Here is a 15,857-nt window from a genome sequence, read left to right as displayed (position 1 = left end):
TGTACCCACACCTTCTAGAATGATGTTTGTGTCTCTTCAGATGGCTCAAAACCCATGTTGCTTTTTCCCACATCATCGTAAGGATTCACCTGTTCACAGTTTGAACCTGCTTCACGCCTACTTTCTCTTGCTCTCCTGTAATGAAAATTTTATATTAGAAGTTTCTGTTCTGTTCAAGTCCTTCTAGATCCCAAGAATCCCCTATTGTAAAAAACCCTGTGTTTAACTGGGAGTATTTCTGTAAAAGAAATTGTGTTGGTTTTAAGGGGAACTGTAGCAAACCTACTGCGTTCTTAGAAACCCCGTTAACGGACATAAAAAAACAACCCAGCTATATTGCTGTTAATACAGTATTTAAGGAAAATTACATTACTGGACAGCCTCCAACAAGATTACTGAAAACTGCAGGTGCTGATGAATGTGGCCAAATCTGGTGTCAGGGAAGGCACTGTGTTCCCAGCAGGCCACTCCATCCACCTTGCAGTGAGGCTGGCAGAAGCCTGGCCTCACTGTGGCTCCCTGTGGCCACAGCATCCAGCTGCCTTGGTTTAACCGCTGATGGGGAAATTGCACTAAGCTGCCAAACCTGCCATGCACTGAAAGGCAGGGAGCTGAACCTTTAACTATCGCTGTTGATGGGAGGGAGATAATATGCTTTAATTCCATAACTTCCTTCAGTTAGATTTGGCAACATATTTGTAAGCACACTGATGATTCAATCACTGGGCCATCTCCCAGTGGCCATGATCATAGTATCAAAAATATTACTCACTTTTTGCGATCTCTCTGCCCAGTGATGATCAAGACAATAACTCCAACGACAACAAGGCTAATGACCACTCCAAATATAATTAACCAGATGGTGACTGGTGGTTCATAAGGTGTGGCCAGAGTTGGAATTATGCCCACAAACTCCAGCGTGTTATCATCCAGTCTGAAAGCCTCATTGATTCGTGCCCGAGACATCCTGCCATCAAGAGCAAATTCAAAGACTTTCACAGGCTTATCAGAAGGAAATAAACAGTTTTCAGCTGTTTTATAAATCTCCAGTGTGTCAATTTTCCCCTAAATAGCTCAGCTGAAAAGGCTGCATAGGATACTGCTAAACTCACTCCTTCTGGGATGGGGCGGTGAGTGACAGCCACAGTAATTTAAGCCCTTAACCTGTTGCAGCTTGACTGACATGTTCAGACACGGTATGAACTCTTAAGCTCAGCCTTAACGTTTATCACAATGAGGCAAACTGCCTTCTGATCTCCCTCTCTATTTGTGTTTTGCCTCTCATTCTCTTTACCCTAAGCTTCTTGGCTCCCTGAAAGTTTCTTGGACACATGACAGAAAACCTCATCTTCGGCATCTTTATACCTGTTCCCCCCCTACTGCCTTCCACAGTTTTGATTCTTGTGTTTTTCACTGAAAATCTTTCCCTGGTGTATTTTCTGTGTCTTGTTTTCCCCTGAACTTCTGCTTCTGCTGCTGAGTGCTAACCAGACAGTGACTTTCATAGCCATGTTCTTTTCCCTTGGTTCACCAACTTACCTCACTGCTTTTTCAACCCCATCTCATGTTGCTGCTGCTTTTAGATTTGTGCACTCTTCATTTCCCACTATACATTATCCATGACCATCTGCAGAGCTGCAGTTTTACTTACCATTTTTACAGCAATGACTTACAGTGGTGTCATACTGTGCTATAAAAGACCTCTTCATTGACCCGTAAGTGGAAACCAGCTCCTGCTCTGACCTCTTCTTTTCTGTATTATCAAATACATCTGACCATCTCTCTAATACACCATTATTCTGGAGTCCTTGCTAACACTGATTCTTGCACTAAATTTTTGCTAGTGAGAGGAAGAAAATGGGCATGCATGGGCACACCATTACTGTGCTCTGTATTTCAGAATATAAGATCGTTCCTGTTCAAGTTTGAGCAATGACATTTTCTGGCAAGGCATGATGCAATTAAGTTTTACAAGCCCCCTGAAGCATTTTACATTGGCTGTTGTCCAAGACACCATCAGATAGATGGACTGTTTTCCTTCTGTCATAACAGTTTCTCTCGTCACACTATTTCCATGCTAACTGCAGAACTGACTTTCTTATCACCCCTTCTGCCTCAGCTGACTTGAGCAGCTCTTTCCCTTCCATTCTTCCACATGGTTGTTGGGGTGTTTTTTTTTCCCAGAGAGCAAAATCTCACCTGATGGCATCTTCCACATCAGCTTTGGGCACGATATCACTGATATTACCTGGCATGCTGACGGTTAGGTAGAAGGACACCCTTTGCGTCTGTTCCCCAACATGAACGTCTGTAAGTCTAAATGAGAAACAAAAGGGAAGTTTTTTTTTAGTTGAGATGACACTAGCTTTAAATTCGGGCAAGTGAACACTCGTGTTTGATCAGCAATGCCAAGGGATTAGTTTATGCTGAGTGAATGCTTCCTAGTGACCTCAACTGGGAAGTGAAATCAATTTTCCTGGCAGATTTTTTTTTTTCTATGTGCTAATTCATAACTTTAGATGGAGAAAGTCTACCCAATACCTGAGACAATCCTTGGCGTAATTTTACAAAGCACATAATCAGGTGCAGAACAGAGAGTGTTTGGAGCAAGTCTCATGAATAAGGTGATCTATGAAGTACCAAGTGAAAAAAAATATATATTCTTCCTTTTATTCTGCCTGATTGATGTTCTGTAAAGTAATATCAAATAGCTTAAGTAGATAGCTTCTGAAAATTTTTGGAGACCTAATAAAATGTTGTTTTTCTTACCAAAATCCATTTCAGATGATAGATTTTATGGTTGTAAGTCAACCTAGATAAGATTAGTATGTCTGCGCAGAATTCTAGTGCTTTATAATCAGTAAGTTTATCTTTCCTTGGCCCAAAACCTCTTGGATATTCAGTATCACACACATACATTGTTAGAAATTTTATTTCAAGTCAATGTATGTTCCCTGATATTCCCACATAGGTGTCAGGCACAAATTCTCAAGGCTTACTTCCACCACTGGTAAGCAGTGGGAGACAAAGCCTTCTGCATCCATTGAAGTTATCTAACTTTAGCATGTTACTCCTAAACTTCAGACTCCTGAGTGGAAAGATAGCATATAACCAAGCTGGCATCTTGCCTTTTACAGCCAGCTGATGTTTGACATTGTTTGCTATCACCTTACATTTGACAGAAGGTACAATTAATTCCACCAATTCGTGACGCTAGTGAACCAGAAGCAATATAGACATAGCTGGCACAATTAAGCAAGCCACTCACTGAAAGTTAACTTGCTGTTTCTTCACCTCTGCAAAGTATTTTCTCATGGCATAGGCAATGGATGACTTGAACAAGAAGAGCTCATTTTCATCCCATTCATACTGCAAAAATAGCGCAAGAGAAATTCATCAGAGATGGCAAGTTATCTGACACTAAGCAAATCATTCTAAAAAGAAATAGCAATTGTAATGCTTGGCATGCACTTCAGTATTATTTATTTGTGCCATGATAGCACTTCAGGAACCTACTCAAACCCTTTAGCTCCGTTAATCTTGTTGCTCTGCTGGAGAATAAGCAAGCAGGGATCCCTGCTGCCAGACACTGCACCACTCTGTCCCTCTGCAATTTCTGGTACTGTTACATGTGGCTGCCTAAAATGCTGCAGTCCCAGCCCATCTCACTGCCTTATGGGGAGCAAAGACAGCAGAAGCGATATTACTCCTAATAAATATTGTGCATTCTGTTTGAAGTCTAAAGATTTCATAATTTAGATCTTGTTTTAATCACATAACTTTATCTGCAGACCTTTTCTTTCAAGGAGAAACTTTGGGGTGGGGTTGCTGCGTGAAGGTGGCTTATTTATTTGCTCGATGAGCTGGGATTTTTGTTTGGGCGTTGTTTTGGTAAAAAACTCTTTGCATCAGTATTTCTGCAGCAGGGATATATTTGCTGGTTTTCCCTAGAGAATAGATACGTGATATTAAAAAATATGCACTGGCCCAGTGCAGGCTTCTCCTGGCCTGCCCTGTGAGTCCGAAGTTATTTGCAGTAGAAGTCAAAAACAGCTTCTCTGGGCAGGAACTGAGCGCTGTACAGGGGGCAAAAACCACCACAGCAGCTGATAATGCAGCCTGGTCTGTTGTGCAACCCCACATGAGCACAAAGGGAAAATTCCTGTTTGAACTCTGGTGGCATTTTTTTTTATCCCCTGAAGGGCGAGATTTGATTGTATTTATAGTGCCTGAGCAGGAGTGCCTGTAAGTGCTGCCAGCGATAGTTTTACAACTGCTCCTGAGTTTCTCTGGTATCATTCAGGAAGGTGTGGTAGAAGGCAGCTCTGTTGCAACAGGCCTTATAAAACCCAGCTGCATTTTTCAACCCTGGCCTCCTCTTGACACTGATAAATGAAGAGAGAAACGCATGGCAGGAAAGAGCAGAAAGAGCCCACTGTTGTCAGCCTGTGCAGCATCAGGCGCTGGGAGACGTGCAGGTGACCCAAAGCCACTGCTGGCCGAGCAGCCCCGGCGGCGAGCGGAGGGCAGGGGCTGTGCCAGCTCTGGCTGTTCCCGCTAGCAAGGGTTGGAGCTCCGAGTCACCTTGGCCTTGGCAAATGCCCCTGGCTTTCTCCTGCTGGCTGAGGGGCAGGCAAAGCCCTGCGCTAAAGCACTTCTCGTTGTTATTGCCGCTGTCTCCGGCAGCTGGCAGTGTTCACCATCACAGCCTATGGCCATGTGGGGGTGTTTGTCTCAATTTTTCATTTATTCCCAACATCTTTAGGCTTTGCAGTGTTTTGGTTTGGTTTTTTAATCAGGAGCTAATTGAGCTTGACTCCTCTATTGCTGCTTTCTGTACTTAGCATCTTAGCTTTTTAATCATTTATTCATTTCCGTAGCATATATTTTGTCTTTTTCAGTCTAATGTATTTTAATTGCCACTGTGCCTTTCAAGGGCCTTTATAAATACCATTACAGGCTGTGTGGGTGGGAAGTACCTGGCTGGCTTCTGATCTGTGCTTGAGTAATGACTGACTACCCACATGCCTTCCCCAGGCACCTCAGAAACCCATCTTGGTGCTCACTGGTCACTACAAAGGCTGCTCTGCTTTCAGAGCAAAATGAACTCTGCCGAGCACCTCTGCTCTGTTACAGCACGTTCCCTCCAAGATCCCACATGTGACTTGAAAGATAGTGTAAGTCTGCCCCTGATTCAAAAAGGATTTTCCATTGTAAAATACATCTAAATGGGGAGCTGTCAGCCTGCAAGCATTCCCTAACACCGTCTTGCATGTCAGCCTTTTACAATGTCATCACACATATGATATTGATCCACTGGGGAATTCTGAATTAATGTTTGAAAGGGGGGGTCGCATTTCCAAGTGCTGGTCAGGGGACTGAAGCTCCTGGAAGCCTTCATTTTCAGACTCCAAATGATTCAGCAGGGGTCTTGTAGCAGTTTCCCATGGGAGGGCACTTTCACAAAGCCCCTGCTGAAGCAAAGCTGTGGGTGTTTCAGCCTCATCAGCTACTCTGGTGATTGCTCCAGCTGCAGCTTTAATCCCATCAGCCTGAAAACAATTAGCGGGGTAATTGCGGCAGCGCATGCTCTGGTACAGCTGGTGTAGACCTATCCCTGAGTTTGTCTGGGTGCTTCATCTGCCAGGATATTTGGGCTACTGAAACTTCCCTGCTGGTAGCAGCCGGGTTGTGTAGTTGAGAGGGGCAGGAGCTCCTGCATGAGCTGCAGCTGCCCCAACTGCTGCCCCGGTGCAGCTCTCCCGCTGCAGGAAAGTGTGGGTGGGTATGTATGTATGTGTGTGTGTGTGGGGGGAATTCTTTCCCTTTCTGCTCTATCCAGTATTAAAGAGCCGAAATACAAAAAAAATTGCTGGCATACTCAGAATGCTTTCTGCTGTCCTAACAGTGCAAAGCAGCTCGAAATACATCTTAAACAAACAGCTGCACCAGGTTCCTAGCTTCTGTGTGCTGTGAGCCACATAAAGCAGCCAAAACATACTGTTCTGGATAGCTGGGCTGAGATTCCTGCCCGAGGTTCCTGCTGCCTTTTCTTTATGCCAGTTCATGCATGTACCATTACCCACTGCTGGCATACCAGCATTCAGAGTCACACCCTTGGGAGCTCAGCATAAGGGAAATTTGTGGGGAGGCAGAAAGCTACTGAATGGAAAAGGTTTCTTGCAAATAGGTGATGTGGACTGATTTTGAAAGGAAAATGCAGGGCTCGGTCTTCAGAGTTTCAGAATACAATAATTCAAATTAAGTAATCTGTATAAGATTGTTTTACAGCTGCTCAATTGCACAACAAAAGACTCTGATGGCAAAAGGCAGACATAAAAATGGTATTAAGCTAAACATTAACCATAATGACTAATAAATGTGTTGTAATATGGAATCTTTTCATGCTGTTGATACCAGTTTTGAATTGTATCTAACTCGACTCAGCAGTCTAGGAAGCAATAAAACTCCAGTGGGGCTTACATGTGAGAGAGTGATAGAAGTAAGAGTATCAATTCATATGAAAAATGAGCCTGTGGTATTGTGTCCTTGCTAGCCCAATAGGCTCTGACGTGCAGATCTAAATGACCTGCCTGATGACATGCTCATTCTTGGAAAATTACTAATGTTCTGTAAGGTGAAAATGGCTATTAACAGGAATGAAGTGTCTGCACTTAAGCCTTCTATGCTGCCTCTGCGAGATTATCGTGAAGAGGCACAGCTAGAACAAGGAGCAAATTTTAAGCCTGGGTTAAGCAGATGGGCTAAGCCAATGCTCTGTTTAAAATCTTAAAAGCCATCTTCGGCTTTGATGAGTTTTTTTGCAGTTGCTGTAAGACATTTTATTGGACAAGCTGGTATAACTAGGGAAAGCTGACAAGCTCTTGGGAATGAAAGCCCTTCTCATCTGAAACAGAAGCAGCTGCATTGCCCCCTGCAATCTTAATAACAAAGCTGTCTCTGCATAAGGGTTGGAGGGCAGGGAGGCAGCCAAACATAGGAGGGCCTGGAAAGATTACAGAAAACAGACAAACAAAAATCTGTAAAGGAATGCTGACAGAAGTGTTTCAGTGTGAAATCAAGAGCATTTGAGAACAGAGTGGGATTCAACCCCTGTTTCAGCACTACATTTAAATGTGAACTAGCTGCTGTAATGATAACTTCTGAAGGTAGCCAGCACAGCCATGATAATGCAAATCAGAAGAAATTAAGTACAGGCTTTACATAGACACATCAGCATAGCTGGGAAAAATAGAGCCTTTTACAGGTACATGGGCTCTCCCATGCTAGCGCTCCAGGCTTGTCCTGTAGTAGGTAAAAAATGATCAGTTTCTCCACAGATTAACTCAACTCATCTAGCTGAGATGTCTTTCTTAAAATGGGTAGGTTCACTCCCTGGAGCAGTCCCTCCACTCATTGTAGAGGGAATCTTAACCACAAATGCAAGACAAGACATCTTTTATGTGATAACCCTTCACCTGAGCTGATGCCACTCTTCAGACACAATGATCAGCTTTACCCTGCCTTATTTTCTGAGAGCCATTAGCACAACATCTTGGTTGCCCTAGCAATGGGAAGAGTGCCACAGCACAAACACACTTACCGCCTGGTCCCCCAGTGCTGACTTCAGGCTGATGCGCACTTTGATGGCATTGTCAGAATCTGTTTTAAAAAGGAACAAAGGCTGTGTCAGAGCTGCAGTGACAGAAAGTCTGTCCCTGGGAAATGCTGGGATGGCTAGAGTTTCCTTACAGGTTCTCCTGCTCCCCCTGGCCAGTTTGGTGGGATTGATCTTGTTTTCCTTCAGCCACCTCTACTGCAGACACCTGCATCAGAGACATCAGCCACCCAAGTCTGGCTTTGAAGTAGACAGAGCGAGCACATCTAGAGTGCAGTCCTCTAGTCTTCTTTAGACATCTCCCGAAGGAAATGCCTTTTTTCCACCATTGGGAATGAGCGGCTCAGATGTGGATGTTGGTGTCTGGTTAGGTGAATCCCAGCATTAGAGACTGGCAAAGCACTGCAAGAGTCACATTGCTCTCCAGTACTGACAGTGATTACACATATATAACCTGGCTGGTTCAACACTCAGTTTCACCACAATAGGCTGAAAAACGCATTTTTCCATGGTCTCCTTTTCATCCCCTTGAGCTCCCTTTTTTGACTAACACATGATGGGGTGGGGTGGGGTGGAAGTAGTAATTCTTCTGTATTGGTTTGCCCCTATGACCCCAGATCACAGTCCTCTGGATCCCAAGACTGATGGCTCCCAGCCCTGCAGAGCTGCCACTCTCAGGCAAATGCCATGCAAGCCCAAACCTCTGGTCTTTTTTCCCTCTGCACAGCCATTCCACACAATTAGTGCTGCCACTATTAAAAATAAACTCTTATTTCTGAAAACTGGGTAAGGCTCTGACAAACTTCCTATGTGCTGACTTCTCCGGCTTTGGCCATGAGGAAGCCAATCTGCCTTCCCATGAGTAAAACTTACTGTCAGTGTGCACCTCCCATAACCCTGCTTCCTTAGAAGAGAAAAGCCTTCAACAGCTACAAGAGAGAGGGACTTTGCTGATAGGGCTTGTGAGGACTACCAAGTGTACTTAATTCACCTACAAGCCATACGTACATGGAGTCCAGTGTGTTTTCCAACCAACGTATCTGCCAGAATTGTTTTTTTGCAGCCATTTATATAAAGGTTCGAAGTAGTGGAGCAAGGGTGCCGCATTCATATATTTCTCTCCTGTTACATTTTCCAGTGCTTGAGTCCAGGGCTTGGATCTGCCTAATTCAAGCAATTGTCTGTGTATGTGGAAAGAGAGGTAATATATGTTATTGCCATGTTTAAACCAGACATCTAGCAAAACAATCTGTGATTGGTATCAAAGTTTTCTTTTTTTTGCTTCTGGATTTTGTCCTTCCTCCCATCATTCCTATTAACAAAAATAATTTTTTTTCCCATTAACAGGCAATTAAACCTTTGATGTTTAGATCCTCAGTGTTTATAAATTTAGTCTACTTGTCAAAATAAACTGAGTAGATATGTGCTAGATTTTTGAGCTAGGTTCACTCTTGATGCAACCTCATTGAGTCCAGAAGCTTTCAAGGATGAATGAGGCTTTGTTATATTCTGATTTATTACGTGTGAAAAATTTGCTTTGTTACCTCAAATTCTGACCAGCTGCACTGGAGTTGGTAATGTCACATGTGTGAAGAGGGCCAGTATGGTTAGCTGCCTTGCAAAGTGCCTCCTGAAACTGGAACTGATAGATGGTCCTGGTGTAATACCTAAAGGCAGGGCAAGGAGAAGGAAGGAATATATTTTGTTAGTTGTCTGGCAAGGAAACTTGTAAGCCCTTTGGAAAGTTCTGCTGCATCAGCTGGCACTCCTGCTTGGGAGGCTGCACTGCAGGGAGAGAGTCCAGTTTATATTTATAGGCTATGCTAACTCAGATTTAACAAAATGCGAAGAATAAATGCAGCAGAAAAGCCCCAAATCTGTTTGCTGCCACATAAACCAGGAGCTAGTAAGGTTTCTAAGGCCCAGCTCTCCGCTCCAGCTGAGCCCTCTAAAATGAGATGGCTGGGACATGGAGGGACATCCAGAGTTAATTGTTTCAGGGTTGCATGTGCGTGGCCCAAGTGATAGTAATACGGGGCATGCTGTCTCCCCAAAAGGCAAGCACCTCATACAGATGTGCTCCCAACAGTGTAACGGCAGCAGGAAGCTTTTCTGCTCAGCCAGAAGCTCGGCAGCCTCTTCGCTGCTCAGAGATTGCTATGGAGCAGCCCCTGACGTCTGCAGAAAAACTTCCACTGAAACCAGTGACCTTCAGTCAGGATTTTAAACAAAGTAAGATTGTGTCCTGAGATTCTCCAGTAGATGTTTTAGGTAGTCGGGGTATGTTCTGTACCCAAAACTTAAGTCATTAATTAAATTAAACACTGAGCTACCTTATGAATGAGTAATCATTGGCCACATGAAACAGTGCTGCAGCGTCACAATAGGTTTCATCATGAGGCACTGGTTCAACAACGCCAACTATTTCTCTCCTGGGGAAAGAAAAAACACAGGATTTCTGTTAGATAATAAGGAAAAATAATCTGACTTTGCTCTTCCTCTCTATTGTCTGATACATATGGGCACCTTTCTCACTTCCAAACAGAATTACATACAGCTTTCCAGTAACCCCAAAGGAGTACTGCTCCACAGCTGGAGACCACAGAAAAGAAGCTGCTTTGAAACTGATAGTGCAAGGAAGGGATTTACATGATAGCAAGGTGTGCAGGGAGTTTAGTGGTATGAAATAATCTACAAGGCATGAGCTTCACACACACCCCTCATGCCCTGCACCACCCTGAGGTTGGAGACTAACCTTTGGTGGGTTTGTGCTGGGTAAGTGCATGCAGAGACTAGTCGACCCAAACCGTGTATGCCCTGCTGTGCCACTGGGCTGGAGATGAGGTTTCTCTTACTTTCCTCTCCTGAGAGTGTGTTTCCTGAGCAGTACTATGGAAACAAACCCATGCCCTACATTCTGAAAATGGTAATAAGCTTACATGGTAATATTTTCCATGAACCTGTATTTCAAGGTCTTGTTCCAGCAGAAAGCATTGCAGTGCTGCTACAACAGACGTGATAAGCTTCCCTAAACAATTTGTCATTCTCCATTTCTCTGACACCTCTGCTACTTTTGCATAAATCGAAGCTGATTTTTACAGTGGGTCAGGAGGTTTGCTTGTATCAAGTTTTATCATAGATTTTGTTTGGTGATGGAGGCTCACTGTTTGTGTTCATCTTTGAGTGCAGGCTCAGTGTGGGACTTGTTTGGTTTCTCTGCATCTTTCTGCCCCCATGTTAACCAACCCAAGAAATGGCAGACTCATCTGAATCAAACCGCTTTTTAATCTCGAGCTCCAGGGTGCTGAAAATAGATTGGCAGGTGGGGATAATCTGAAAAGGCACCTTTGGATGTTACTTTCTCAAGGGAACTGTATTTTCTTGATCGAGAAAGGTGGTATCTTAATACATGATAAAGGAAAGAAACGGTTTGGAGTTTTTTAGACAATTTGCCTCCAAACCCACTCCAGAATGGGGAGGAAACACAAAGCAGGGCAGTGTGCACAGATATTTTGTAGAATGAGATCTGTATGCATCTCAGGCTAGCAAGTAAGATGAACTTCACTTCCCACTTGTCCTTAAGGAGGTGGGGAGCGAATCAGAGCATACACCCGATGAGACTTAGGGAAGCACTGTGCGTAAATTATGAAGATGTCTTGGGGCATGTATCAGAGGGACGGCGATGTTGACCCTGGGATCTGGACATCCCATGTGAAGGCCATGGGCTGTCTTTATCAGAGAAGCTGACGTTAGAAATGAGAAGAAATTCTGCCAAGAAGCAGGGTAAACTGCCCAGGGCTGTACACAGTGTTAATGGGGATACATTGGTCTGCGAGATGTTGTCCACACCATGTTGAGTGTTTCTAGCTGGCACTCTACCGGGCTTTGTAGAAACACTCTGAGAGACACATCCTGCCCTACAGGGGCACAGGCACCTCAGTATGTTGAGTAACTATGAAGGACTGATTTTGCAGGTTCATTTGCAAAAAGTCCTCTTTGTTTCTCAAACTTACTTCATCTCCCACCACCGCTTTGTCCATTCCTGCTTTGTAATCTCACCCCTAAACACCATCCACCTCCACTTCTCCAGCATGTAAGTAAAAGGCATTGTTCCAACAATCGTTAGTGCTTGTTTGAGCAGAAAGTTGATTTCAGTTTCTGAAGAGAAAAGCAGTTAAGGTAATGGTTATGGTAGCAATTAGTATCTGATTAGACAGCTAAAGTTGCTTCCTTTTACAGCTAATGCTTACATCTGGTTTGAATTACAGATTTTTTGCTAAGGAAAAAGTGGAAGGAAGAATAGTATTAAAAAAAACAAACATGAGAAAAGATTGCTTTGGTATTACATACAGGTTTGTCTCTCTTTTCTCCCTACCTCTTGAATAACCTAGCCCTTTAGCATTTGCATTTCACTACCCTCCACTGAAAACCTTCCCATGTTCTGGGGAATTTTGAGCTGAAGACATCTCAAAATGTACAAAATATGCATCTCCATCCTTACAAGGTAATACCCAGAGAAGCCAAACTGCATTATAATCAGGACCCACCTACACTGTCCACTCAATATTCACTTAAGCAGGAGATGTAGATCTCAATGTTTCAGTTTCATTTGACCTTCTAAATGCGTACCTTGATAGACATATGTACAGATTCATGCAACAGAAGTCAAGAAGATTTGTTGAGGCTTATCTAAACAAACTATCAAGATTTTTGGATGAGTTGTTCAGTACTGAAGGTAATGAAGTGCTAGCTATTTATTTCTAAATTATGTAGCAGCATTATAAAGTAATCCTGCTTTATGATGTGGTCTGGGAAAAAAAATGTATTTCTGAGAAGTTAGTGGGGTAAGATTTTCGGAAGCCTCTTGGTTGATCACTCAGTTTACAGACACAATCTTCTGCTACAAAATAAGGCCTGCAAGTGTTTTCACTTAAATATATGATATTCATGCATTTATTTACCTTCATCCTCTTGGAAAGTTGGCTCTAGGAGATCAAGAGATTTCAGGTGCTGAGGAGTGGCTGCAGAAAGTGACATAATTTCACCCACTGCTTCGTGGAAGCCTTCGTTGGCCCCATCTCTCAGCAGGAAGGGCTGCACAGAGTACGCCATGTCGTACTCGATGTGGCCCATCTCGTGGTGCGCAGTCAGGAAGTCGTCCATGGTCACTTTGGTGCACATCATGATCCTGCACACCAGAGCAAAGTGTTTGTGGTCGGAGAGATGGTGGCTCAGCTGACTGCTGCCTGAGCTCTGCCTGCCACAACTGCGGCACAAAGCAGCCCCTCGCCCCTCACCAAACCCGGGCAGCCGCATCCTTGCAGTTCCTCCTGCAAGAGCCAGACTCAGAGGGGAACTTAGAAAAACACTTTCAGCCGCGTTGAAGTTGTGCTGGGAGTTACAGAAAATTGCTGTTTTGTGAGAAGCAGCTGCTCTCTGGCACTTGGCCATCTGACACTCACTGTCAAACTTAGGCAGATAGTTAATATTAAATATTTTAAAAACTGCATGTCAGTGACTCCTGCTCCTTCACCCTTGTGTAGGTACTATTTAATAAAGGAATTTCTTCCCAATACTGTTTCCTTTCACCTTCCCCAGACTGCTGAGGAGCGAGGTGCAAGGCTAGTAGCTTTCACTAGGGCTTTTCCGGGGACTACCCTCTCTCCCCAGGTAACTGCAGGGACTGAAAGAGGAAACAGAACTTGCCCCAGGAGACTTCATTGTGTAGGAACTTGCTGTCCCTCTCCTTTCCCAAATATGGAAGAGAGAGATGGATTTTCATGAAACTGGATATATCTGCTAAAGATAGACAGTGGGCTCTCAGGAGGTTTTCACTTGCTACCCAGGGTCCCTGTGCCATTCCTGCAGAATGTGCAGGTGTCCACAGATCTCACTGATATCCACAAGCACCCACATTTCTGCTTATTCCTTAAGCCCGAGAACATAAGTCATTATTTCTCTGATTCACCTAAATAAGTCAATTCTCTGATTAAATTTGAGAGTAATCCTTAGATCTTCACAGAAAAAAATTACACAGAAAGGTTTACAGTCCCACAGGATCCCTGCTTTCTTGTCCTCATCTCTTATCAGCCAGAAAATAAAAAAAAAAAAAAGGGGGAAAAATTATAACTTAAACCAGCATGGTGCACCTTCAGTGAAAATATAAATGTTCTAGCAGATGGTATAAAAAGGAGTGTGCTGGTTTTGTCTGGGGTAGAGGTATTTTTCATCACAGTACCTAGTATGGGGCTATGTTTTGAATTTGTGCTGAAAACAGTGTTGATAATGCAGAGATGTTTTATTTACTGCTGAGCAGCGCTTACACAGAGCCAAAGCATCTTCTGCTTCTCACCCCATCCCACCAGCGAGCAGGCTGGGGGTGCACAAGAGGCTGGGAGGGGGCAGAGCCAGGACAGCTGACCCCGACTGACTAAAGAGATATCCCATGCCATATGGCATCATGCTCAGCAATGAAAGCCTGGGGGACAAAGAAGGAAGGGGGGGACATTTGGACTGATGGCATTTGTCTTCCCACATAACCGCTACATGTGATGGAGCCCGGCTTTCCTGGGGATGGCTGAACACCTGCCTGCCCATGGGAAGCAGTGAATGAATTCCTGATTTTGCTTTGCTGGCATGCGCAGCTTTTGCTTTACCTATTAAACTCTCTTTATCTCAGCTGATGAGTTTTCTCACTTTTACTCTTCTGATTCTCTCCCCCATCCACTGTGAGTGGGAGTGAGTGAGCAGCTGTGTGGGGCTTGGTTGCTGGCTGGAGCTGAACCATGACAAGTGGTCATAGTAATTACAGTACCTGTAGTCATTTTTCCCCAGATCCCACGCCGTAGGATGGCAAGCAACCTTCCTGTTGTCAGTCGGCTCTGTGAGCATGGAGTTATTCCAGAAGCCCTCGGTCATTTTCTCAAGGCCAATGGAGGTGAAGAAGGCTTCAGCAGCTTTGAATATTTTCACTGCATCCCATTTCTGAGAGAGACAGTGCCACCATTAACTGCTGCTTCTGCACAGAGCCTGTACCCGATGGTCGGATTAATGCAGGACAGCTGACTTCATATTTATCCCCCAGTGACATATTTATCTCCCAGAGATCAGCACCTGACTTACTGAGGGTAAGACGGTAATGTCTGCCTTTGGCACTTCTGTAAATTCTGCTGGGAACTGGAATTAAGTGTTTTCCCTGCAAGCAAAATAGGTTTCTGCACTCAGAGGTTCAACAGATATCACCTGACCCAGACCAGAGAAACCCTCAATAAAAGATAATGTAGTGAAGATAAAAAAGGCATTCCAGTCAGCAGCATGTCAGATCTGGGATCTGACCCTTCAGCCACTTCAGTCAGGGACAACTCATTTGAGGGAGTGGAGCTGCACTTTCGGCAGGTGAGCACACAAGGAGATCTTGGCCAGAACCCTACAACCTGGCAAATGTGTCTAGAGGAGTTCCTTATCAGGTTGTAACTGCCTGTGAATGTCCAGAATATTTTTGTTGTTCAGCACTTTTATTATTCTACATAGCAGGAGCTCTGCATTTACTGGGATGAGTTTTCACAGAGATTTAGGTAGCAGACAGCTCAGCTGGATGAGAATCCTAAACAGGGCACATCCACCAGGAAGGATGAGTTCAGCCTTTGTCTTGAGGCTCTGTAAATAATACTTCCCTCCTCACAACTGTACCTCAATATACACAAATGTATGACTACAAGGGGGTCGGTACTCTAAAACGGAGGTGACATGTGCAAACTGCTTATCAATCAAATTTACGTATTCTTTCTCTTGCCAGCATAACATTTGCATGGAGTTCTCCCTACAAGAGGAGGGTAGATTTCAGGTGAATAATCACATTTCGAAAATCAAATTCCACCAATCACCTTTTATTTTATAAAAGGAATGAAGCTTAGGCAAGACTTACAGAGTTATCTTCACCCATGTTCTTGGTCTGGTAAAGGTACTATCACAGCTGTTAGCACTACAAATCTCAAACACAGACCTTATGGTGCTATGCAGTTATCAAAAGATAACAGGCAGCATTGCAATTTCCTAGCTGTATCCAAATAAACAAGACTGGCAAAAAAACCCACCCTGCAATATACAAACTATTTGATTATGGTAATGGCTGGCAAAGGTCATATTTAATACCAGCCAACTCCATGAGTCCTGAAATATTTCTATGTACAAAATACATCTCTTAACAGATAGGTGGCTCTGAGGAAAATTGACTTGGAGC

General features: G+C 43.9%; 1 protein-coding gene across 1 annotated transcript in view; it reads right to left on the bottom strand.

Annotated features, from left to right (window-relative positions):
* Positions 1-15,857, bottom strand: part of ACE2 (angiotensin converting enzyme 2) — a 33,421-nt gene continuing 17,564 nt past the window's right edge. The window contains exons 8-18 of the mRNA XM_080375287.1: positions 14,433-14,602; positions 12,580-12,806; positions 11,632-11,776; positions 9,952-10,050; positions 9,163-9,285; positions 8,627-8,799; positions 7,604-7,662; positions 3,269-3,369; positions 2,200-2,316; positions 773-967; positions 1-135 (exon numbers count right to left, since the gene is read on the bottom strand). Coding sequence (XP_080231413.1) covers positions 15-135; positions 773-967; positions 2,200-2,316; positions 3,269-3,369; positions 7,604-7,662; positions 8,627-8,799; positions 9,163-9,285; positions 9,952-10,050; positions 11,632-11,776; positions 12,580-12,806; positions 14,433-14,602 — 1,530 coding nt within the window. The 3' untranslated portion in view covers positions 1-14. The remainder of the gene's footprint in view (positions 136-772; positions 968-2,199; positions 2,317-3,268; positions 3,370-7,603; positions 7,663-8,626; positions 8,800-9,162; positions 9,286-9,951; positions 10,051-11,631; positions 11,777-12,579; positions 12,807-14,432; positions 14,603-15,857) is intronic.

This window comes from Falco punctatus, assembly GCF_963210335.1.
Source record: "Falco punctatus genome assembly, chromosome: 2".
NCBI classification, from domain to species: domain Eukaryota; kingdom Metazoa; phylum Chordata; class Aves; order Falconiformes; family Falconidae; genus Falco; species Falco punctatus.
This window is presented reverse-complemented; position numbering and strand designations above follow the sequence as displayed.